General features: G+C 39.5%; 2 protein-coding genes across 4 annotated transcripts; both read right to left on the bottom strand.

Moving 5' to 3' along the window:
• Positions 1 to 4,667: 4,667 nt before the first annotated feature.
• LOC104114966 (uncharacterized) lies at positions 4,668 to 25,046 on the bottom strand. Of its 2 annotated transcripts, none has more exons than XR_011412594.1 (8): positions 24,693 to 25,046; positions 23,457 to 23,536; positions 14,190 to 14,250; positions 13,936 to 13,993; positions 13,786 to 13,851; positions 5,867 to 5,939; positions 5,166 to 5,280; positions 4,668 to 5,079 (listed from the first exon to the last, which is right to left on the bottom strand). XR_011412594.1 is itself a non-coding variant. In XM_070191566.1 (8 exons), the coding sequence occupies exons 1-7, from the start codon at positions 24,990 to 24,992 to the stop codon at positions 5,188 to 5,190; spliced, it is 723 nt and encodes a 240-aa protein (XP_070047667.1). In that variant the 5' UTR covers positions 24,993 to 25,043; the 3' UTR covers positions 4,668 to 5,079; positions 5,166 to 5,187. The 2 variants fall into 2 exon arrangements, 1 of the variants encoding a protein (XP_070047667.1); XM_070191566.1 differs by having other exon boundaries at positions 13,786 to 13,843; positions 24,693 to 25,043.
• Positions 9,912 to 13,779, bottom strand: LOC138903477 (uncharacterized). Of its 2 annotated transcripts, XM_070191564.1 has the most exons (4): positions 11,715 to 13,779; positions 10,965 to 11,635; positions 10,697 to 10,888; positions 9,912 to 10,630 (listed from the first exon to the last, which is right to left on the bottom strand). In XM_070191564.1, exons 1-4 carry the CDS (start codon positions 11,830 to 11,832, stop codon positions 10,478 to 10,480), a joined length of 1,134 nt encoding a protein of 377 aa, XP_070047665.1. In that variant the 5' UTR covers positions 11,833 to 13,779; the 3' UTR covers positions 9,912 to 10,477. The 2 variants fall into 2 exon arrangements, with proteins under 2 accessions (XP_070047665.1, XP_070047664.1); XM_070191563.1 differs by having other exon boundaries at positions 9,912 to 10,888.
• Positions 25,047 to 25,654: the final 608 nt, after the last annotated feature.

The raw sequence follows: 25,654 nt of genomic DNA, 5'->3' as shown, positions 1-25,654 counted from the left end.
TCAGTTCATTATATACATTAGTTTGATGTTGAATAATATATCAATATCTGTTTATACTTGTCTTCAGTTTATTTTCTTTATAATCTTTATTTTATAATACGTTATCAGCACGAGACTCTGCCATCTCGAGCAAATACTCTAAGGTACGAAGTTTCTTTTTCTAAATATATGTTTATCATGCATGTTCATCACGTTTTTCTAGCCAACTAATGATGCAAATGTCATTTTACTTGGATGCGGTCTCGCAAAATTGGAAAGAAAATTTGATTTTACTTAAGCTATTATATCGTCGCGAGACTACATATGCAGTTTATGTGGCAAACGGTTGGGGACTATGTATACTTATACAATGCTATTTTTATACTTATTTTCCTCCTTGATCGTTTAATGAAGGATTAAAAGGTGAATAACAATGTCAGATCCATCTAAACTCCAGCAGAGTTTATGAGAAATATATAATTACCAACAGTGGTAATATTTCTTAAGCCTCGTTATCACTTAACTTCATGGTTCACTTGAACTCCAGCAGAGTACGGCCACCAGAAGCGGCTATGTTTCATATATCTCATTGTAACTAAATTTTGATAACCACCAGAAATGTTATATGCCTATGACCACCAGAAGTGATAATTTAGGCTTGCTATGGTTATAATGAAGATAAGTTAGAGAAAATTCTCTATATTATGTGCATACCTTGATTTGCTTCTGAAGTAGCAAATATCTTAAAAGAGGTTCGAAGTATCATAATTTGATGTGATTATGCACGTTCAGATAATTATGTTTTATCTCCTAAAGGAAGAGAACTTTTGATAACATTAATCAATTTCCTGAAGTGAATGTGACAATATTAAATATGAACGCGTTGTTGATGTAAATATATTACAATTCACCTCCAGAAGAGGTAATACGATTGAGAGAATATATTCTCCATATTTCATATTTCAAATTTCTCCTGAAGTAGTAAATAATTAAAATTTTCTCCTGAAGCAGAAAAATATTATGTAGTGGTAAAAATATTAAAATTCTTAATTTTCGTCATATATAAATCTAGAATTGTCTTTATATTGTTCATTTGATTACGATTTTCTCTCATGACACTAGAAGTGTCTGAGCAATATTTGGTAGTACAAAATTTATCAAAAGCTCCTGGAGAGTTAACTGTTTGTCTAGAAGACACATGACACCAGTAGTGTCCGATAAATATTAGATTGTGGATAATAAATAAAGGCTCTCGAAGAGTTTATATACAAATATGTCATTCATATTATATGATTATGATCAAAACATATGTTATAGTAAACCTGAAGTTTACTAATACAAATGGCCATCATATTGAGACTACAAATGACTAGAAGATTGAAAATTTTTATGTTTCCACAATCATAGGGGGTAAAATGATATGTATGTGAGAAGTTACCCACCTTATTCTTCAATTTGTACTACATCATGTATCAAAGTAAACCAGAAGTTTACTAATGCAAAAGCAGTTACAGTAAAATTAAAGTTTTACTGCGGCAAAAATAGCTATAGTAAAACAGAAATTTGCTGATACAAATGTAGCTACAGTACATCAGAAGTTTACTAATGCAAAAGTTTATGTCATAGTGAACCAAAAATTTACTAAAAGATAGCATATGCTATGATAAACTTGAAGTTTACATTTGCCATCTGGTTTAAATATGATGAGCTAATTGAGAATTATGATAAACATAAATTGAAGAACTAGAAGATTCTTCAAAAATTCTCTTGTGTTGCTTGTTCTCATAATAAATTGATTATAACAGCTAAAGTTGGGACTATGGCTCCTGAATTCTGAAATATATAAAAGGTGAGTATGGGCCCATTCACCTATCATGTGAACCACTTATAGATACATATATGAGATGGTTATATGTGTGTTTATCGTCAACCTGCAGTTTGGCATTTGAAATTGCTTTTCTCAATTAAGAGCATAATTTCCAGAATATGTAATCAAGACAATTCATCTTGATAATGCCGGTATATTCAAGCTGGTTTAGCATTGAATGTCTTCTGTTAATGGCTAAATCATTTCTTATGAGAACAAAGCTTCCCGTATTGGTCTAAGATTTTCTACATTGTATACAACAACACTTGTATGCATCATACCAATAATATATAATAAGTCATCCCTTCACAATTGGTTTAGGATCAGAAACCAAATATTTTTACTATCTAATAACTTTTGATATGTGGTATATGATTAATTTCTCTACCACATTGCACAAAAATAGGTTTTCCAAAGAAGATTGGAGATATATGTTAGTTTTTCTAACATTTGGGGGATGGAATAAACAATTGAAAAATATGCTATGTGAATCGAACTATCATTAATATGATCCTCACTTAGAATATAATTCAAGTCAAAATGCCAGAAGCATTTGCTGATCTAAAATTAAATATTATATTTCAGCTGCCAATGATCCTATTAAAACTAAAGTCCCTGGAGGATAAAGTTTACTGCACGCATGAAGCGTAGTAAACCGATCGGTTTCAGAGGTAATAATACTTGAAATTATATGATCAAAATGATCATAATGAGGAGGAAATGAGCTCTAGAAGAGCCCATGACATAACAGTTCATGAAACTCCAGAACAAGTTCAGGTACCTGAAAATAAAGAAAGTGATGAGATCTTAACAAGTTATGTCACTTAAGAACCGATACAAAATGATCAACGACGATATATTTGATACAATATAGTTCACAATATTATAAAAGATTGTGAGGATCGAACCTGTAGTCCAGACGCTTGAAGATGTCATGCCATCTAAATGCAAGTCATAACCTATATGACTCATTTGATTAAGTCTATATGAAGATCCCTAAAGGATTTAAAATGCATGAAGCATATAGTTCAAAGTATTGTGAAATGTACTCAATCAGATTACAAAGATCTTTGTATGGTTTACATCAATCTGGGCGAATGTGATATAATCGCTTCAGTGCATATTTGCTGAAAGAAGGTTACATAAATGATGTTATTTGTCCATATATATTTTAAAGAAAATGGCATCAAAATTTGTTATACTTGTTATCTATGTTGATGACATAAATCTTGTTGGAACTCCAGAAGAGCTCCAAAATGCAATTGAATATCTTAAGAAAGAATTTGAGATGAAAGATCTTGGAAAAATAAAATTGTCTGCAAATTGAATATTTAGCAGACGAGATATTTATCCATCAATCTGCCTATTTAGAAAGGGTCTTTAAACGCTTTCACATGGACAAAGCCCACCCATTAAGTACACCAATGGGTGTTCGATCACTTGAAGTGAATAAGGATCCGTTTCGACCTCCAGAAGAGGATGAGGAACTCCTTGGTCCTGAAATACTCTATCTCAGTGCAATTGGTGCACTTATATATCTTGCTAATGCTAACAAAGGTGGTGCAAATCGTATTGGTTATGCAGATGCAGGTTATTTATCCGATCACCATAAAGCTCGATCTCAAATCGGGTATGTGCTTACATGTGGAGGTACTGTCATATCATGGCGCTTCACAAAGTAATATATTGCTGCTACTTCTTCAAATCATGCTGAGATAATAGCTATTCATAAAGCAAGTAGGGAATGCGTATGGTTGAGATCAGTGATTCATTTTATTCAAGAAAAATGTGGTTTGAAATGTGATAAAAGATCCATAATTTTATACGAAGACAATGCTGCATGCATAGCCCAATTAAATGGAGGATTTATAAAATGAGATAAAATGAAGCATATTTCACCAAAATTATTCTATACACATGATCTTCAGAAAAATGGTGACATCGATGTGCAACAAATCCTTTCAAGTGACAATCCATCAGATTTGTTCACTAAATCTTTGCCACTTCAACTTTTGAGAAGATGGTATACAAGATTGGAATGCGAAGACTCAAATATTTGAAACAAGGTTTTCATCAGGGGGAGTGAAATACGCGTTGTACTCTTTTTTCCTTACTAAGGTTTTTCCCATGGGGTTTTTCTTGTAAGGTTTTTAATGAGGCAGCTAGAAATGCGTATTACTAAATATGTGTATTCTTTTTCCTTCACTAGAATTTTTTTCACTGGGTTTTTCCTCGTAAGGTTTTAACGAGGCACAATATCTTTTAATGAACATCCAATGGGGAGTGTTATAAAAATAATTATATTATTGATGTCCATTTATTACTTCGCTATAGATAATCTTCCTGAAGAAGATTATCCGTTTGGTACTCCATTGAAGTTTATCTACAAGCAGCTGATGCAGGCAGGTTGCAAGCAACTCAATGAAATGATTTGCAGCAGCTTCTTATTAAACAGACAGGTTGCCAGCAGCTCACGCAGACAGCTTACAAGCTGCTCAAGAAAAGCCTCGCAGCTGCTTCCTAAAAAGCCGACTCAATGAAATAATTTGCAGCAGATTCTTATTAAACAGGCAGGTTGCAAGCAGCTCAAGAAAAACCTCGCAACTGCTTCATTTCTTCTATAAATAGAGGAGTTTTCAGTTCATTATATACATCAGTTTGAAGTTGAATAATATATCAATCTCTCTCTATACTAGTCTTCAGTTTATTTACTTTATAGTCTTTATTTTATAACACATAACAAATTATTTATTTTCTCTCTTTTTATATTATCAATTGTCATTTATCATTTTTTTCACTTTCTAAACAAAAGGTTACACAGTTATGCAAAGAACGCCAAATGAAGGGGGGGAAAAAAGAAATTGTAAGTAAAACAAGCAGCCAGGCCAGCTTAGAAGCCTATTAACTAATCTCGGCTCCGATGAAATCGAATCCTTTAGAAGCAACGAAAGAATACAACAAAAATAAATAGAACAGAACGAAAGTAATATCCTCCCCCCCCCCCCCCCCCCAAAAAAAAGATTATAAGTAAAAATCACATCAATCTATGATCATCTGTCATGAAATATTAGTAGAATCCATGCAATTTCATTATGGCTTAACCACAGTGCAGAGTGTTGATCTCCAATCTGCTTTAGTTGAGGCTATAATGTCTTCGCTTTGCAAATAGCAGGAGCTTTGCTTTTTGAATATTGAATCCAGAAGAATGGATGATACACACTGTCAACTCTTGCCTGAGATAACAAATGAACTAGGTAAGAAAACTTTGACCAATAGTATTTGTGTGGCACCACATAGGAAAACATTGACGAAATAGAACCTGCTAAATTATGGTATTCTGCTTATAGGACTATCAGTGATACCGCAGCAGATCGGAGCTTCAAACCATCATCATTCCACTTGTTCTCGGGAGCAGTGGCACCAGCAATATAAGCCTGCAAAAATAAATATGCGCTTAAAACAAATAATAAGGAAAAGATGCCATTTTAATTTTTGGTCCAAGAGGAGGCTCCAATTCCAAGTAGTAACCAACTTAGGTCTTTGCAAAATTGATTGGATTGGTGAATCCTAGTCAGGAATCCAGAACATAGGGTACAATAATACACCTTTAGAAGGAGATTAATAGCCTGTTTGACCAAGATTCTAAAATCAGCTTATTTTGAAAAGTGCTTTTCAAAGAAAAATTTTTGGTGAGATGCAATTTGTGCTTGACTAATTAATTTTTAAAGCACTTTTGAGCAGTAACTAATATTTGACCAACCTTTTAAAAAGTTTTAAGTGTATTTTTCTCAAAAGTGCTTTTCGAAAAATTGCTTCTAGGAAAAGTTTTTTTTTTGTTTCTTAAAAATTATTTTTGCTTATACTCAAACATTTTTTTTCCTTCTAAAAGCTTGGCCAAACACCTTAATTTTAGAAACAAGCGCTCTTGGCCCAAAAAAAAGTTTGGCCAAACATGTTATAAATCTTGATGAAACTACAGAAAAATACAAGAGCCTTCTAAAACAAGATGGAACAAGATACCTTTCCACTGTTAACAGCAACCACTAATGCAACATGTTGTTCATCTCTACCAAACTCATAGAAATAGTATGTCCTGAAATACATAAACCAGTGCTACTGAAATACATAAACCATGATTGCCGAAATAAGAGATAACAATGGAAGTATCTCCATCATTTTGTGTTACAGAGAGAGAAGGTATCATACTTTCATGTTGTATACGGTCGAAATAGGTTTCGGCCTTAGCACGTCCGATCGAGTTCAGGCTTACATTGTAATAAAAGTGCTATATTCTTCTACAGTAAAGAATCGTTCTTTCAGATTTCTCAGATTGATTCTATTTGTTGAATCCTAAGATTCATTGTTCCTGATAACCTTATCTATTTTGCATTCTTTGCAATCTATATTTACATTTCTATTTATCCTTATATTTTGTGTTAAGTTACGCTACATATCCTCGGAACTGCGTATAAATTTAACTCTATCCATTTTTCGGGTAAACAGTTTGGCGCCCACCGTGGGGCCAAGGATAACAGTGGTTATTTGATACAAATCTGAAAAAACACGCCATTATGCTTTTGCACTTATTTCCGAAAACATCTTGAATTTCGAATCAGCTACGAATAACCACCAATCAAATGGCTTCACCGATCGATTACGAAGCTGGCTTCAAGATGAATCCAACAAGCATTAGAGGAACTAAAGCGATATCTATCAAGCCAACCACTACTTCACACTCCAAAAACAGACGAAAAACTTTGTTTGTACTTGGCAGTATCGGAAGTCGCCGTAAGCGGTGTCCTAGTTCGAGAAGAGCAAGGTACGCAATTTCCCGTTTATTATACGAGTCGGACCTTAGGAGAAGCAGAAACTAGATATCCGCTCTTAGAAAAATTGGCACTTGCACTGATAAGCGCCTCAAGAAAGTTAAGGCCGTACTTTCAATGTCATCCCATATGTGTGTTAATCACTTACCCGCTTCGTAATATTTTGCACAAACCCGAGTTATCAGGCCGACTGGCTAAATGGGCCGTCGAACTCAGTGGGTACGATATCGAATATCAACACCGCACGACCATCAAGTCTCAAATTTTAGCAGACTTCGTGGCCGATTTCACGCCAACCCTCGTACCCGAAGTCGAAAAAGAACCGTTGAAATCAGGTACATCATCGGGGGTATGGATCCTTTTTACGGACGGGGCTTCGAACGTAAAAGCGTCCGGGCTGGGCATAGTTTTGAAACCACCAACGGGTAGCACTATTAGGCAATCTATTAAAACTATCAGGTTGACTAACAATGAGGCAGAGTATGAAGCCATGATTGCAGGTCTCGAGCTAGCTAGAAACTTGGGAGCAGAAGTCATTGAAGCTAATTGCGACTCCTTGCTGTTGGTGAGTCAAGTAAACAAAAACTTCGAAGTTCGAGAAGGTAGAATGCAAAGGTATTTAGATAAACTGCTTGTCACTTTGCACCATTTCAAACAATGGACTTTACGGCATGTACCACGAGAACAGAATAATGAGGCCGATGCGCTTGCGAACTTGGGGTCATCGGTCGAGGTAGATGATTCGGGCTCGGGGAATGTTGTTCAACTTTTGAGATCGGTAATCGAAGAAGGTCACGCCGAAATAAATTCTACAAGCTTAACCTGGGATTCGAGAAACAAGTATATTGAATACTTGAAGAGCGAAAAACTCCCATCGGACCCTAAAGATTTCAGAACCCTACGGACTAAAGCTGCTCGATTCACGTTGGCTTCGGACAGAACGCTGTACCGAAGAACGTTCGATGGACCGTTGGCAGTATGCTTGGGTCCGGGAGATACCAATTACATCCTACGGGAAGTGCACGAGGGTACTTGCGGGAATCACTCTGGAGCCGATACATTAGTTCGAAAAATAATCAGAGCAGGGTATTATTGGATCGATATGGGCAAAGATGCGAAGGAATTTGTTCGTAAATGTGACAAATGCCAAAGGTTCGCACCGATGATCCACCAACCCGGAGAGCAACTCCACTCAGTCCTATCCCCATGGCCATTCATGAAATGGGGAATGGATATCGTCGGCCCTCTGCCATCGATCCCAGGTAAAGCCAAATTTATTTTATTTATGACAGACTATTTTTCTAAATGGGTTGAAGCGCAGGCGTTCGAGAAAATAAGAGAGAAAGAAGTTATAGACTTTATTTGGGATCATATCATATGCCGATTCGGGATACCCGCCGAAATAGTATGTGACAATGGAAAACAATTCGTTGGCAGCAAAGTAATAAGATTCCTCGAAGACCACAAGATAAGGAGGATACTATCGACGCCATACCACCCAGTGGGAATGGGCAGGACGAATCAACAAACAAAACTGTCATTCAAAACTTAAAGAAGAGGTTGAATGACGCTAAAGGGAAATGGAGAGAAATCCTGCCCGAAGTCCTTTGGGCATATCGGACAACGTCAAAATCCAGTACGGGGGCGACCCCACTCTCCTTAGTATATGGGTCCGAAGCATTGATACCAGTCGAAGTTGGTGAACTCAGTGCCAGATTTCGATTCGCGATGGAAGAATCAAATAACGAGGCTATGAATACCAGCCTCGAACTATCGGACGAAAGACGAGAAGCTGCTCTCGTCCAATTGGCCGCCCAAAAGCAGCGAATCGAAAGATATTATAATCGAAGAACCAAGCTCCGCCATGTCAAGCCTGGGGACTTAGTGTTAAGAAAAATTACCATCAATACCCGAATTCCGAACGAAGGGAAACTAGGACCGAATTGGGAAGGACCATATCAGGTGCTCGAGAACATCGGAAAGGGATCGTACATGCTCGGCATTATAAACGGCAAATAGCTATCAAGCAGCTGGAATGTATCACATCTAAAACGGTACTACTGCTAAGGTACAACCTTTTCATATTCGTTTATATCTCAAAGCTGACCCCTGCAGAAGTCCGAACAAGGGCTAAGATGGATCTCTCGCTTGAAAGCACGCGTTGCACTCTTTTTCCCTTAGACCGGTTTTATCCCAAATGGGTTTTTCGGCAATGTTTTTAATGAGGCAACCATTGATCGTGCATCATTTACAATAATATCCGAGGCCTCGCAAGAAAGTTATTTCACAACAACAGGGTTTTAATAGGAAAAATTGTAAGAGCCAAATAGTCGAAGCGAACCATGCTCATATAGATTGGCCCGAGCCCGGGCGTGTAATAACGTGCGAAGAAAGTTCTCTTCTTTATCGGCATCTTATATCCAAGGAAAATTCCTCTATTTTGAGATTTATTATGCAATCAGAATTAAGATAAACTCGACCACTAAGCCTACGAGCTACTTTTATTTTGAGTTCGAGCAAACGCTCACTCGACCCTTACGCCTACGGGCTACATTACTTCGAGTTCGAATCATTCACTCGACTAAGCCTACGGGCTACTTTTATTTGGAGTTCGAGCAAATGCTCACTCGATCATTACGCCTACGGGCTATATTACTTCGAATTCGGATCATTCACTCGACTAAGCCTACGGGCTATATTACTTCGAGTTCGAATCACTCACTCGACTAATAAGCCTACGAGCTACATTACATCGAGTTCGAATCATTCACTCGACTAAGCCTACAGGCTACTTTTATTTCGAATTCGAACAAACGCTCACTCGACCATTACGCCTACGGGCTACATTACTTCGAGTTCGAATCATTCACTCGATTAAGCCTACGGGCTACTTTTATTTCGAGTTCGAGCAAACGTTCACTCGACCATTACGCCTACGGGCTACATTACTTCGAGTTCGGATCATTCACTCGACTAAGCCTACGGGCTATATTACTTCGAGTTCGAATCACTCACTCGACTAATAAGCCTACGAGCTATATTACTTCAAGTTTGAGCAATCACTCACTCGACTACTAAGCCTACGGGCTACCTTATTTTGAGTTCGAGCAAGCACTGACTCGGTTATAAAGGCTACAAGGTCCAAATACGATCAAATTGCCTAAAGCCTTATGAAAATCTTCATAAGGCATGAATGAAACAAAATCTTCACGAGGCAGAGAATAAAACAGAGGGAAGTCGGGAAAAGAAAAGATCTTTATATATATACAAGAATGTTTACAATGTCCGAATAGGACCCTACACAAAAAACCAAAATGAAAACTAAGGGCTAAGTTTCTTGGTTATCTACGAGGGCAGTCTCTTCTCCGTCGGATCAGGAGCGGTCTCTTCTTTATCAGGCTCCCCCCCCCCCATTTTCGTATCCGCTCTTGCTCCCATCGTCATCGTCATCGTCATCGTCATCGCCATCAGAAACCAGAGCTTCAACATCGGCTTCGAGTTCTTTGGCCCTTTTTATCTCTTCAACGAGATCGAAACCACGAGCATGGATCTCCTCGAGAGTTTCCCTTCTGGATCGGCACTTAGCAAGTTCGGCGACCCAATGTGCTCGAATATCGGCGGACTCGGCTGCCTCTCTTGCCTGGACTTGGGCAGCTTCAGCATCGGCCCGATAGACGGCCACGAGCGCATCCGCATTGGCCTTTGCCTTTTCGGCATCGGATTCGGCCTTGGCAAGTACAGAGGCCAACCGAGCTTCAAGCTCCTCAATTCTTCTTGCTTGAACCAGGCCTTTTTACTTCATTTTCTAAAGTTGGGTTTCGGACGTTGATAACTGGGCTCGAGCAGTCTCTTTTTTTGTAGCAAAGCGGTCCATATCTTCTTTCCACCGCAAAGACTCCGTTCTTATCACGTCGACCTCCTCACGAAGCTTCCCGATCATCTCGATTTTTTGCTGCAGCTGTGAGACCAAAATGTTAGCTATCGTTCTGGTATCAAGCCCATAGGCTTTCAAAAGCATCATTACCTGCTCAGACAAATCGGTCTGATCTCGACAAGCCTTGGCCAGCTTAGCTCGGAGGTCTTTTATTTCCTCTTCTCTCTGCCCTATGGAAAGTCTAAGGGAGTTCCTCTCGTCAGTAGCCCGTTGTAGGTTGGCCTCGTATCGATGCAACTCATTCTGGGATCGAGAACATTGTTCTCGATGAACTGTCGCTGCCTACAAAGAAACAAGAAGCGAAGTTAACGAAAATGAACATAAACATAGTACCGACAAAATAATTTTAAAAGCTCACCTGATTCAAAGCCTGCCGCAATCCGTGAAAAAGATCTGATTCATCACCAGCACCGGCAACATCCTCAATGCTGATAAACAGGTCACGAAAGGGATCTTCTTCATTATGAGGCCTGTTTAGATCGAGGGCTCCCAGAGCTTGAGCTTCCCGGATCACCCCTGTGGAAAAAGCGGGAAAGGTAGGCGAATCCTCGACTGCTGCTGCCCCAAATGAATCACCTGGAGCGTTCTCCTCGGTTCGAAGGGGTTCGAGGGCCTCTTCGGTCATACTCCCTGCCGGTCGACTCCGATGAGATGCGTCTTCGATATCCGATAGTTCGGGGACTCTACCCGAATCTTTCTCCGGTATATCTTCAGTTCGAGGCGTAGCCTCATGGAGCATCATCGATCCAACCGGCGATGAGGCATCGGTGGTTCTCTTCATTCGGACCGCCAGCGCGGACTCATCGTTCTCTTCTTCTTCTTCATCATCTTCATCCCTTAGACGCAGAACAGATTCCACGGTCAAAGGAATGACATTCTTATTCGGCTTACAAGCCATCCTCTTCTTCGGTTTTGGATCTTCGGGAACCGAGGCTCTTTTCCTTTTATTTTCCTTCGCCGGCTTTGGGACAGAGGCCGAAATTTCCTCCTCATTGGACAAGGGCCTCAAAACCGCATCCTTACCCAAACCTGCATATGGAAAACCTTAATAAAATATTTTGAAAACCACCTCGTTCGGATCATCAAAGAGTCCGAGAAATGATCTTACCGTGATTTTTGGCCTCCCACCGACCCTTTGACAAATCACGCCATGAGCGCTCGGCGTATGTGGAGGTCGAAACAAGGGCTTGTACCCAATTCTTGAGATCGGGAACTGCTCCGGGCATCCAGGGAACCGCTACATCACAAAAAAGGAGTGTCGATGAGAGAGTAAATGAAAGAACAAAGCAGAAGTAACAGCAAGATCACACTTACGTTTCATATTCCACTCCTCGGTAAAGAGCATCTTTTAAGTCAGAATCAGGTTCGAAGCCCTTACTCGAACGAACATGCCCATCCAACCCTAGTTCCTGTCCTCGTCAATACTCGAGAGCAGAGCCTTGGTAGCCCGACGCTGAAGTGTTATTAACCCTCCTCGAAAAAGTCGAGGACGGTACAATCAGATAAGATGGTCGAGGGTGAACGGCATCCCCTCGATTTTGCTCACAAAATATCAGATCAGGATAACGATCTGCCACAAAGAAGGATGGACCTGGCCTAGGGTTACCTGGTATTGTCGACAGAAGTCAATAATAATGGAATCGAGGGGACCTAAAGTGAAAGGGTAAGTATACACATTCAAAAACCCTTTCACATAAGAGGTGATATCTTCGTCAGGGGTAGGAATTATTATTTCTTTTTCACCCCAATTGCAATCCTTCTTTAGCTGTTCGAGGTGCTTCTCGGTTATCGAACACATGTACCTCGATACCGGCGAACACCGACCAGGGACCGATGAACCTTTATCGACCTTAAAATCTGAAGTAAGGACACACGCCCCGGGAACACACTCCTCAGGCCGTGGTTCTGCCGGTGTCTCATCGGCGGCACACTGTGAAGATGAAGCCTTCTCTTTCTGAGGAATGGTTTGCAATGTTTTCGCCATTTTCGAATTCAAAGGTGAGGAATAGAAGAAAGTGACAAAGATTTGGTAGAATTGAAAAGGGACTTTTGCAGAAAGAAATCACAAATTTACTGGTAAGTTGGAGAGTACGAAGAAGAACTTGGGAAATTTGGAAGATAGAAGATGTAAAAGTGGTAAAAGATAAAAGAAAGGGTTATTTATAGGTTCAAGCGATGGCTGTTCAGTATCAGCAGTGGCCAACCACCGCCCGACATACATTTAATGCCTTGAAAGACTAACCCGACGGAACAGCTACCAGATGCGTCATAGTCGAACCCGATGGAAACAACAGGTTATAATCCGATCGAACTGTTAAAAAATCATATCGTTTCTCGCCACATTCTTTCTGAGAAACGAGGGGACTATCTGTATACGGTCGAAATAGGTTTCGGCCTTAGCACGTCCGATCGAGTTCGAACGATGATCTATCGAAGTAAGACCCCGAAGGTGGAACAAACTAACCTCGAACCCGGAGAGGCCAATCCGTGTCAAGTTCGATATCATCATCAAGCTCGAATCGAAATCGAGGGTTCTAAGCAGGATCGAGCTCGCAGACAAAAGCCGTTGCAATCCCACTAGAGAGAATCTTGGCAGAAATCATGGAAAAACTGACTTATCATGGGTCTCCCACTGAATGTTTATTTTATTATGCTTAGAGCCAAATCCCTCCACTATAAAAGGGCTTGGTTACCATTCCGTAAAACAAGTTTTTTCAGGCTTACATTGTAATAAAAGTGTTATATTCTTCTACAGTAAAGAATCGTTCTTTCAGATTTCTTAGATTGATTCTATTTGTTGAATTCTAAGATTCATTATTCCTGATAACCTTATCTATTTTGCATTCTTTGCAATCTATATTTATATTTCTATTTATCCTTATATTTTGTGTTAAGTTACGCCACATATCCTCGGAACTGCGTATAAATTCAACTCTATCCATTTTTCGGGTAAACACATGTTGATGCAAGAAGTTTTGCAGTGAGTTAAAAGAAATCTCAAAGAGAGGAGAGATCATCTTCAAAGCATATTTTCGGTGGGAAATCTCTTGATCAGAAAATGGTTACTTTGACTGGTAAAATATTGCAAGAGTTCAGCCTTCCAACCATTGCCATTCCTCTGATAGAAAATAAAAATACTGATCTTAAAGAAGCATTAACATGTTTTAGTATGAATATACCTGAAACCTTCATCTTCTTTAATTTTAATTGAGCGGCCGGAATAGAGTGTTGCGCCAGCTGCCATACTGATAATCAGTAATTAAGAAATACGATTCATTAAAGAGCAAACTTGCAAAACAGGTGAATGTGACGGCCATTTACAACAATACCTGGAACAAATATTTTAGCTGCCTCCTTAAGTGAACCTAAATCTATAATATCTTTGGCCTGTTAAAGTTAATACAATAGGACACGATCAGAATGTTGCTACATATACTTACAGGATAAGAGCTAATCTCATGAAGAGGATCCGGGAGTTGCTACAGATACTGACAGCATAATAACAAATCTCATGAAAAAACTAAGTTTACAAACATTCACAGAATAGAGATTGAATTAAGCACCAGTATTGCCCTTTACGAACCTCTAAGAAGGTGATTTTCAGCTGATTAGATGAGCGAATCACAACACTTAAAACTTCGGATCTGTATATCACATAAACCAACAATAATAAATAAGTATTAAATAATACAATTGAAGAGACATCGTTGAAGAGAGCAAAGATTATTCATTAGATTATTTTCTTCCTTAGAGATTGCTGTGAGGAAAAGATAATGGATAATGTAGTACATAGAAAAAGAGAACTAAAGAAAATAGAATCACAAGGAGAATCCTTTGAGAGGCAGAGCAATACTGATGAAAATTGCTAAGAATTTGTAAAATTTTGTAAAGGATGAAGGATCTATAAAACTATATCAATCTATATAATTATGATAAGGATCTGTGACAATATAGAGATATGATATTTCTGTAATTACAGCTTATATTAGGTAGATATTATTTGTAATAAGTAGGAAGATTTTATTAATGAACGTTTTCATAATTTAGAGCTTATATAAAAACTATATAAAGCCCCAAACCTTGAGGGAATAATATAGTAAACCATTTCAAAAGTTTCTTCTCCTCTTCTTTTTCTAAAGAATATCGCAGTTTGAATATCAAATCCTTCCCCTGAACATTTAATTTTCAATTACCATCCCGGAAAAGTTTTCTTATCTATTTTTTTCATGGGCATTTAAGTCTCTATTTTGAACTGCATTGTTTTCTTTACAAATTAAAGAGTTATTTTTACTTTAGGAGCATATCCACTGGACTTCTGTGATGGTAAAAATTTACTTGCACCCGGTATTTATACCAAAATCAATAAATGCAAGACGTTTGTCTTTCATACACTTATTTATCACTTAACCATGGTTATGTAATAATTCAATTTTTATTTGTTAAGATTAAATTGATTGTTTTAGTGTGACCAGTGGGTAGTATTTACCCTTCTGCGATTACGCATTGGGTATGAGGTAATTATATCAAATATTTATGACAATTGTACATTAAACAATCATCAAATCAGGGAGGAGGGGGAGGGGAAGAAATCTATCATTCTTGAGGGAATAGTCAAACAAAATTTTTATGAAGAATCTGATGTGATATCCCTGCAATTACGGATTAGATAGGAATTATTATTCTTTATCAAGTACGAAGATTAATTATGCATGCATCCTAATTTGGACTCTATGTAGAAACTATTAAATCCCAAAATCTTGAGGGAATAGTCAAACAAAATATACCCAAAATCTCATCTACTCTTCTTTTTCTGTAAAAAATAATGGCTCTTCTGACAGCTTAACTGATCTCACCAGCCTAAATGAAAAATCCAGATGAAGAGTTAATGAGGAAATTCTTGTGCTATTCAATAACAGAGATTAAGAGATGCATTGGATGTTTATAATGTGTAAGTCTCTTAATCTGATAATGTTGCAATGACCTACCATCCATTTACAAGTGTCTAGGGATGGCAGCTAGGCAGGCTGCGGCAGATTTGGGACAGGGAAGCCTTTGCCCTGCCCCCGCCAGTTTTTTGCAGTTTCAAGAATGCAAACAAACAAAAAAAAAGTGAGAGAATATATTGGAAGACTAAGAAAAGCAGATGAGATCCCGAGGAGAAGATCCCGAGTGCAGCAAAGACTCCCTAATCAAACAGTAGTCACAGGAGAATCCTGAATGCTACAAATAGAGAGAGATGCCAAAGATTTTTTTTTTCCAAAACTAAGCACACCGACTTCTATGGAAAAGCATACATCTTACTTGCTTTATGAAAAGCACACATCTTTCGTGATTGCTTTGTGGATGTCTCCTCCAATTAGGATATTATATACGGTCAAAACCGATTCGAGTGAGTCGTACGGACTGATCGAGACGATAATGTTTCGATCAAAGGATATCTGCATGACAAGCTCGGTCAAGATCCGAAATAAGGGCGGCGAACTTCGAGCTCTAAGACCGATCAAATGACAAGCTCGATATCATTATCGAGCCCATATCCAAATCGAACTACGAGGCAAAGCAGAGATTATCGAAGATGCATGGACCAACCAACATTCACCCTGAATACCGAGACCCCAAGTCAGAATCGAGCTCGAACCAAGGCCGAGGGCTCGATCCAACACCGAGCTCGAGCCAGTATCGAGCTCGCAGATTAGGGACGTTGCAACCGCACTATGGGAGAGAATCTTGGCAAAAATCGAGGAAAAGACAATATATCATGGGCTCTCCACTACGTATTTTTTGTTGTATATAAAGTAGGATCCCTCTACTATAAGAGGGATGGCAACAAAAGATCACGGGGGCAGAAAAAGATAATCCCTTGTGCTTGTTTTACTCATTCTTTTTGCTCACTATTTTCATTCTCATAGTTAAGAATACACATATTTTTATTTCTCTACACGATTTATATCAAATTGTATCGCATATCCTTAGAACCATACACAAATCTAACGTTATCCGATTTTTTAGGAAAAAACAGTTTGGCGCCCACCGTGGGGCTAAGGGTAATAGTGGTTGTTTGATACAAATCTTCAATACACACCAGTTTACAACTTCAGATCAACAATGGCAAACCCTCGATTGATGGCTATACCTATCGACCACGAAGTCGGCCTTCAAGATGAAACCAACGACTTGACACCCAGGGCCGGAAGGCGAATTAACGATGTCACCGAAGCTCGAGTCGAAGTACCGCTAGATGTCAATTCACAAGTGGCTCTTGAGGCGAACCAACGTTCCGAACCAGAAAAAAACATTCAGGGCAGTACTCGATCCGTAGCTCGAGACACCCATAACGTGAAGGAGATCGAAGTCAGCTTACGGGTGATCTTCGAGATGTTACAAGCCCAGCAAATAGCGATAGCTCAGTTGCAGAGCCAAACTCAGGAACGAAGCAGGCCGGAGCCCAATCCGCTTCGAGAAATCACCCACAGAACGGAACCAGCCATAGTGAAGTCAAACGAGCCAGAATCGGGGACTACTCCCGAAATTACTAAATTGCTCGAGGAACTCACAAAACGAGTCGAAGCCAACGATAAAAAAGTAAAAACATATAATTCCAGGGTCGATCAGATCCCTGGAGCTCCACCAATGATAAAAGGGCTAGATTCGAAAAAATTCATTCAAAAGCCTTTTCCCTTGAGTGCAGCCCCAAAATCAATCCCCAAAAAATTTTGTATGCCCGAAATATCCAAATATAACAGAACGACCGACCCCAACGAGTATATCACTTCTTACACGTGTGCCATCAAGGGCAATGATTTGGAAAATGATGAGATCGAATCTGTATTATTGAAAAAATTCGGTGAAACCCTGTCAAAGGGAGCAATGGTATGGTATCATAATTTACCATCTAACTCTACTGATTCTTTTGCTATGCTTGCAGATTACTTCGTAAAAGCACATGCCGGAGCCATAAAGGTCGAAACCAGAAAGTCGGACCTGTTCAAGGTAATACAAAAGGATAACGAGATGCTAAGGGAGTTCGTAGCTCGTTTTCAAATGGAACGAATGGATCTGCCACCAGTCACAGACGATTGGGATGTTCAAGCTTTCACTCAAGGTCTAAACGAGCAGAGCTCGATGGCTTCATGGTGGCTGAAGCAAAATCTGATCGAGTACCCAGCTATTACTTTGACCGATGTGCACAATTGATATCAATCCAAAATAAGAGTCGAAGATGACCAGTTGATTTCTAGGTCCGTTACGAAAAAGTAAAAGTCGACCAGAGATCGATACCAGCCATATAGCGGAAACGATACTAGTGCTGAGTATCCGAGGCCTCTTTAAAATCAACCTCGTATACCAGGGGGCTTTATCATTGAACGCATCTGTGATGATTATCAAGTTCGGTGCAAAGGAAGTTACTTCGTTATTTCATGACAAACAACGTCTCAACAGGAAACGTTGTAAGAGCCAAATGGTCAAAACGAACCATGCTTATGTAGTTGGCCTGAGCCCTGACGCAAAACATGAACCCATGTATAATGATTTGCAAAGAAATCCCTATTCTTTACCGATATTCTATGTTCAAGATTTACTATGCAAACAGGATCGAGTTCGAGCAAGCGCTCACTCGATCATTATGCCTACGGGCTACATTATTTCGAGTTCGAATCATTCACTTGACTACAAAGCCCACGGGCTACTTTTATTTCGAGTTCGAGCAAGCACTCACTCGACCATTAAGCCTACGGGCTACTTTTATTTCGAGTTCGAGCAAGCACTCACTCGACCATTACGCCTACGGGCTACATTATTTCGAGTTCGAATCATTCACTCGACTACTAAAGCCTACGGGCTACTTTTATTTCGAGTTCGAGCAAGCACCCACTCGATCATTACGCCTACGGGCTACATTATTTCGAGTTCGAATCATTCACTCGACTACAAAGCCTACGGGCTACTTTTATTTCGAGTTCAAGCAAGCACTCACTCGACCATTACGCCTACGGGCTACATTATTTCGAGTTCGAATCATTCACTCGACTACAAAGCCCACGGTCTACTTTTATTTCGAGTTCGATCAAGCACTCACTCGACCATTAAGCCTACAGACTACTTTTATTTCGAGTTCGAGCAAGCACTCACTCGACCATTATGCCTACGGGCTACATTATTTCGAGTTTGAATCATTCACTCGACTACTAAAGCCTACAGGCTACTTTTATTTCGAGTTCGAGCAAGCACTCACTCGACCATTACGCCTACGGGCTATGTTATTTCGAGTTCGAATCATTCACCCGACTACAAAGCCCACGGGATACTTTTATTTCGAGTTCGAGCAAGCCCTCTATGAGCTACTTTTATTTCAAGTTCGAGCAAGCACTCACTCGATCACTAAGCCTACGAGCTACTTCGATCATTACGCCTACGGGCTGCATTGCATCGAGTTCGAATCATTTACTCTATTACTAAGCCTGCGGGTTACTTTTATTTCGATTTCGAGCAAAACTACTCATTTTCTTCGAGTTAAAACGAACACTTGACTATTTAAGCTGAAGGATGTTCGAGCTCGATAAAGCGAAGGGGACTACCCATAAGGCCCGAAGGCAACAGAGATTTAAATTCAAACTATCTATTTAGTTTGAAAGGCTATTTTTCTTCAAAAAGAAGAAATATTTATATTTACAAATATTTTTGTACAGAGGCGGCTACTCTTCCAAAGGGAAGTTCTTTATACAAAAGCCGAAAGCGGTATCAAAAGAACGCAGCGATCGACCTAAGGCCCTAAATGACTCAATCTTTATCGGAGGCCGTATTCTCGGCATCATCCTCGTCTTCAGACTCCCCCGAGTCATCGGAGTCCTCCTCAGGAAAGGCCAACCTCCGAGCTTTGTTCTCTTCTGCCCTGGCGACTTCGATCTCGGCCCCAACATCGAAGCCCTGAGCTCTGACCTCCTCGAGAGCCTCTCTCCGAGCCTGCCACTTTGCATGTTCGACCATGCTCGCGGCTTTGGTTTGATTAACCTCGACATCGATCCTGAACTGAGCCACTTTGGCATCGGCTCTTTTGTTGACCTCGACTACTTCAGATCTGACTATTTCGAGTTCTTTGGCCAAATCTGCTTTATCTAAACTGACCAAATCCAACTGATACTGAAGCTCTTTCATCTTTTCAATCAGCCCCAAAACATTTTCTTTCACAGATCGAAGTTGGGCATCTGACAGCTCCAACTGAGCTTCGACAGCTTCCTTTTTCGAGGCAAGGTTATCCATACACTTTTTTAATTCTTCTGCCTCGGCCATCAGCGCATCTACCTGTGAGTTAAGCCGTGCAATCTGATCCTCTGCCGCATCTGCAGAATCGGATCGTTAGTGGTTATCTCTTTTTCATCTTCACTATCATGGAACATGCGGAATACCTCCTCAGCCATCTCCTCATGCTCTTCCCGAGCCGCTGTCAAATCTGCTTGAAGTTTTTCACGAAGAAGCCTGTACGAGACTCTTCTCAGTGAGGCTCCGAACCTCGACATCATGCTCCTCCCTGATTCGGAGAAAGGCCTCGTGATGCAACACCGAAGCTTGCAAACAAAAGGAGAAACATTAAAATTACCTGCAACTCTGTGTAAAAGAAGCGGCAAAAATGCCATCAGAGTTACCCGATTCAAAGCATGTTGGGCCTCATTGAAGAGACAGGCGGGCCCCACCGCATTCATCACTGATTGATCTTCTTCGGTCACCAAGGACCGAAGGTAACTGGCAATCCCCACAGGGGAAGAAAAAATTCGGGTATCCGCAGGTACGGAGAGCACTATCTTCCGCCTTCGGTCGGGATCGATACTCGGGGCCAAAAATTGGTCCACCAGTTTATGAATCGATGAAGGCTCGGTGGAACCCAACCACGACGCTTTTTTGGGTACCGGCATTCCACCGAAACCAGTAACCTCCTCCGAGGCACAAGACTCGAGCCCCTCCAAAAAACCGTGGATATCGGCCGACTCCTGAATACCCTCATAGGACCGATCCTCCAACATGACGGCCTCTCGAATCATGGCATCCGAAATTTGAGGGGATCCGCCAATGTCAACTATCCTGAACTCATCCCTTGAAATATCTTCTACTGCCTGAGAAGATCCACCCTCGGTATCCCTTCCAATTATCTTAGCTCGAGAAGTGATAATCTTGGCTTCTTGTTCTGGGATTATGGCCAAGGTTCCCCGATCTGCTTCCACCAAATTGGAAGACTGTTGAATTACAACATTAGCCCGTACGCAGGCTAAATTCTCCTGTCCTTCTTCGGGCTCATCCCTTGAATGGCGGACCGCTTCCGAAGACATAACACCAGGGCCCCCCTTCGGCTTCCGAGATCTCTTAGCCGGTTTCTTCTTTTCCGAGTTCGAGGAGCCCGATACGTTTTTTCTCTTCCTTTCTTTCACCTGCTTCGGGACAGGAACTTCTTCGCCACCGGACGGTGGCCTCATGACTACATCTTTCCCAAGTCCTACAAAAGGGAAGAGGGAGATTTACCATACAAACCGATGAAGAGACAAATCGACAAAAAGATTGACCATGACTGCTGGCCTCCCATCGGCCCTTTGATAATTCGACCCAAGCACGCTCGGAGTACGGTCTCTGCAGCACCAGGCTTTCGACCCATTGTCTAAGATCCGGGATCGGTTCCGGCATTCGAGCTACGACTATGATAAGGAAAAATGGATCAGCAAAATAGAAAGCAATCACAAAATCAAAACGGGCAAAGAGAAACGTTTACTCACGGCTCATATTCCATTTCTCGGGAAATGGCAAGTTATCGACAGGGATCAGATCCGAGGTTCTGATTCGAACAAAACGGCCCATCCAACCCCGATCCCGGGTCTCGTCTATGCTCGAGAATGGCGCTTTGGTTGCTCGGCGAGCAAGCTTGATCAGCCCTCCTCGATAAAGTCGGGGACTGTAAAGACGCATAAGATGATTGAGGGTGAAGACACGCCCCTCGACCTTGCTCGAGAAAAATCGAAGAAGAATCACTATCCTCCAAAAGGAAGGGTGGATTTGGCCGAGGGTCACATCGTACGTACCTCTTACAAAAGGCGACGATGGCAGGGTCTAAGGGTCCCAACGTGAAAAGATAAGTATAAACACTTAAGAACCCTTCAACGTACGTAGTAATTGATTCATCAGGTGATGGGATTACTACGAATTTATTATCCCAGTTGCATTCTTGTATGACTTTATCGAGAACTTTTTCGGTGATTGAATATTGATACCTCGACATCGGCTCACACCGACCCGGTATTGGAGAAGGCTTTTCAATTTTAAAATCGCCTACGGTCGAACACCCAACCGGAACGAATTCCTCAGGGCGGGGCTCTTCCACATCCTCGCCACCAGTAGGTCGAGATGAAGAAGCGGTCTCTTTTTGCGGAACAGTTTTAGACGTTTTTGCCATTTAAAATTTCATAAACAAAGGACGGAAGTATTTGGTGTTCTAAGGAAGAATTTCCAGTAAAACTCACAGGTTTACAAGCAGAAAACTCAGAAAAGGAATTTGCAAAATTTGGAAGACTGAAGACATAAAATGATGAATGGTGGAAGGAAAGGCTATTTATAAATTGAAACAATGACGGTTCAATATCAGAGGTGGCCGACCACCGTCTGACACATTAAATGCCTCGATAAAATCGAACCGATGGGACAGCTATCACATACGTCATGGTCGGGATCGATGAAAATGTCAGTATATATCTGATCGAGCTGTTGGAAAATCATATCTTTTCTCGCCACATCCTTTTCCGAGAAACGAGGGGACTATCTGTATACGGTCAGAGTCAGTCGTACGGACTGATCGAGACGATAATGTTTCGATCAAAGGATATCTGCATGACAAGCTCGGTCAAGATCCGAAGTAAGGGCGGCGAACTTCGAGCTCTAAGACCGATCAAATGACAAGCTCGATATCATTATCGAGCCCATATCCAAATCGAACTACGAGGCAAAGCGAAGATTATCGAAGATGCATGGACCAACCAACATTCACCCTGAATACCGAGACCCCAAGTCAGAATCGAGCTCGGACCAAGGCCGAGGGCTCGATCCAACACCGAGCTCGAGCCAGTATCGAGCTCACAGATTAGGGCCGTTGCAACCGCACTATGAGAGAGAATCTTGGCGGAAATCGAGGAAAAGACAATATATCATGGGCTCTCCACTATGTATTTTTTATTGTATATAAAGTAGGATCTCTCTACTATAAGAGGGATAGCAACAAAAGATCACGGGGGCAGAAAAAGATAATCCCTTGTGCTTGTTTTACTCATTCTTTTTGCTCAGTATTTTCATTCTCATAGTTAAGAATACACATATTTTTATTTCTCTACACGATTTATATCAAATTGTATCGTATATCCTTAGAACCATACACAAATCTAACGTTATCCGATTTTTCGGGTAAACAGATGTCATAACCATTGCTAAGAGAATTAAGATGCAGTTAATGTAGAAGTCTAGACAGTAACGAAATGAGATAGAAAACGCAACTCATTCATGGCATACAAGCATCACAATTATATCGAAGTGTTCAACTCAAGGATGGGTGTGTGTGAGCGAATCAGTATCAGAAGTTAACAAAGAATATTGAATTACATTTACAATATTCCTCCTTCCAGAGCAAGTAGTCTGGTGGAATTTATGCTGAATAACATTTAAATATGAACAGATGATGTTTTACTTTCAAGGCTTACTGTAAAGTATGATTATGTGTGGAATATTAGAGTAAAACAAATTTACTGCAACCATAAAGTTTTGAAAAATGATTTCAACAATAACAGGGATAAGGCAAGGAGCAGACAATGGAGATCCAAAAATCTACCTGTCAGAAGAAGCAAAACGTGCTGCAAATTTCTTCGGCTTAGCCTTATCTCCATATAGTGATAGGCCAGCATTATAATCCTGGAAAAAAGCAGCTTAAACTCTTAGAGGCCAAACCTTTCAGAATTTTAAAAACAAAACAAACCTTCTTATTAAAGTACAAATCAGTCCTACTTTGAATATAACCAGAAGCTTGTGATTAGACATTCTTGATCAGTTTGTTCTTTCTCTTTGGTAAATACATCCTTGATTCTACTATGCAGACATTTTATCAATCTTTTTTCTAGTTTATCAAATTTTCTATGCTACAAAGGGACATGTTAAATGGATCAAATACCACATTCTCGCTGAACACATATTTGAACCAGTTAATACTGCTTTATGGTATTATTTTTTCTTTTTTATTTACTCTATCTTCCAATTATCTTTCTCAGCTTGATCAGAATGAACCATAAAATTAACGATTAAAACCTTACTGAAACATGATCGAAATAAGGAAACGCCTAAAAGAATTTTCCAATTTCCAATTAACACATGCTTCCACTTTAATTTCAATGGTTTTAACATACACATAATGATACTGTAATATTTTTACATTATCAAATCATTAAAAAACCATAGACAGATCATTGTTTATATTAAGAACGAGTTGATAACCTGGAAAATAAGGTGAATTACCTACTACATTGAGTTAAGTTATATCAATAGCAATATATGCGTTGTTACAATAAGGCATGTTCGGTTAGATGCATCAGACAAAATATTCATGGTATAAAATATTAAATATATGCAAAAATATTAAATATATGCAAAAATATTAAATATATGCATTGTTTATCCAATATTGGTAGCAATTATCAATTCCAGTATAACTAATACATGTACAGCTTATACGCCAATTCCTGTATTATTTATATCAAGTCCAATGTGGTATAAGCAATACTGTGATTAATTATACATGAATAAGGCATTTAAAATGGAAAAACTACCCCTGAGGTTTTTAAATTATACAGTATATATCTAACTTTTAATTCAATGAACCAAATGCACAATAAAAAATTAAACACTGCATATAACAATCAGTGCATTATAATCCATGTATTATTAATCTTCGCACTGCAATCCCTGCATAACTTGGTTCTAAACCAAATCATAGTGTAAAAATCATTATATTGTAAAAGTAAAATCCTTCTTAAAAAATGAAACAACACACAAAAAAAAAAAAAAAGCATCATACCTCAGGCTCGGTGAGGTCCTCAAATTGAGGTGGGACACGAATGGAGAAACCATCACCGTAAAACTGGAACCAAGACTTAGTATTAGAAATGCCGGAAAGGAAGGATGACAAGGATTTCGTCTCAGCAGAGGATATTGGAGAGAGGAAAAGGCAGAGGGAAGTAGAAGAACCAGCGAGGAACACTAGTCTTCTGGAAAGAGAGATAGGTTTGGTAGAGATGATGGGTTCCGTATTGGGTTTTTGCGGAGGTTTTGGTGAGTGGAAAGAGAGGGAGAGGAGTGTGGACATGGCCATGGCCATGCGAGAGTGGAGATGGGATGGGATGCACACATTGCTGCTTATGGTAGTGTGTAGATAATGTGGGGACACATAGAGGAGAGAGGTTTTAACGATTTACAAGGAGATAATACATGTAATTCCCATCCGTACTCGTACCTTTTTTAGTTGCACACTTAAAATTTGCATAATGACTCTTGTCTATATTATATCTAGCTATATTTAAAACGAAGCTTTTTCGGGTCCGTGTTTATAACTCTTTAAAAATAAATTTTATATTGAATAGAATTTTAATTTAGGTTAATTAAAATTATAATTATTTTTAAATCTTTTCTTATTTGAACTAGGTAGAAAATTCTAATATTTCGAATTTTAAAATTAATTAATTATTTTCTTATACAAATATTTTGTTATTTGAACTATATAATATAATTAAAAAATTTCAAATATTAAGGAATTTAAAATCAATGAAAATATTGTTTATAAATTCTTCTTTATTTGAGTTATTCTCAATCAATATAAAAAATCTCTCTAAACTTCATCCAATTTAATTACATATGTGTTTGTGCAAAATCGATAATCGAGCATATTTAGTTGGAACTTCTACGTTAATATATCTTACAACATAGATTACAAAGACAATGGGAAACTAATCAAGAAAAAGGGAAGAGTAAAAAAGGATTACA

Source organism: Nicotiana tomentosiformis, chromosome 12 (assembly GCF_000390325.3).
Source record: "Nicotiana tomentosiformis chromosome 12, ASM39032v3, whole genome shotgun sequence".
NCBI classification, from domain to species: domain Eukaryota; kingdom Viridiplantae; phylum Streptophyta; class Magnoliopsida; order Solanales; family Solanaceae; genus Nicotiana; species Nicotiana tomentosiformis.
This window is presented reverse-complemented; position numbering and strand designations above follow the sequence as displayed.

What these genes read in the sequence shown, in the direction of transcription:
- LOC138903477 (XM_070191563.1), bottom strand. Translation starts at nt 11,832, where the DNA reads ATGCCCGGAGCAGTTCCCGATCTCAAGAATTGGGTACAAGCCCTTGTT. An exon ending in GTGGGAGGCCAAAAATCACG is followed by an intron (nt 11,636 to 11,714) that starts GTAAGATCATTT and finishes TTCCATATGCAG; the next exon opens with GTTTGGGTAAGGATGCGGTT. An exon ending in TGCGGCAGGCTTTGAATCAG is followed by an intron (nt 10,889 to 10,964) that starts GTGAGCTTTTAA and finishes GTTTCTTTGTAG; the next exon opens with GCAGCGACAGTTCATCGAGA.
- LOC104114966 (XM_070191566.1), bottom strand. Translation starts at nt 24,992, where the DNA reads ATGGCCATGGCCATGTCCACACTCCTCTCCCTCTCTTTCCACTCACCA. An exon ending in AGGACCTCACCGAGCCTGAG is followed by an intron (nt 23,537 to 24,692) that starts GTATGATGCTTT and finishes GCTTTTTTCCAG; the next exon opens with GATTATAATGCTGGCCTATC. An exon ending in CGTTTTGCTTCTTCTGACAG is followed by an intron (nt 14,251 to 23,456) that starts GTAGATTTTTGG and finishes TGTGATATACAG; the next exon opens with ATCCGAAGTTTTAAGTGTTG.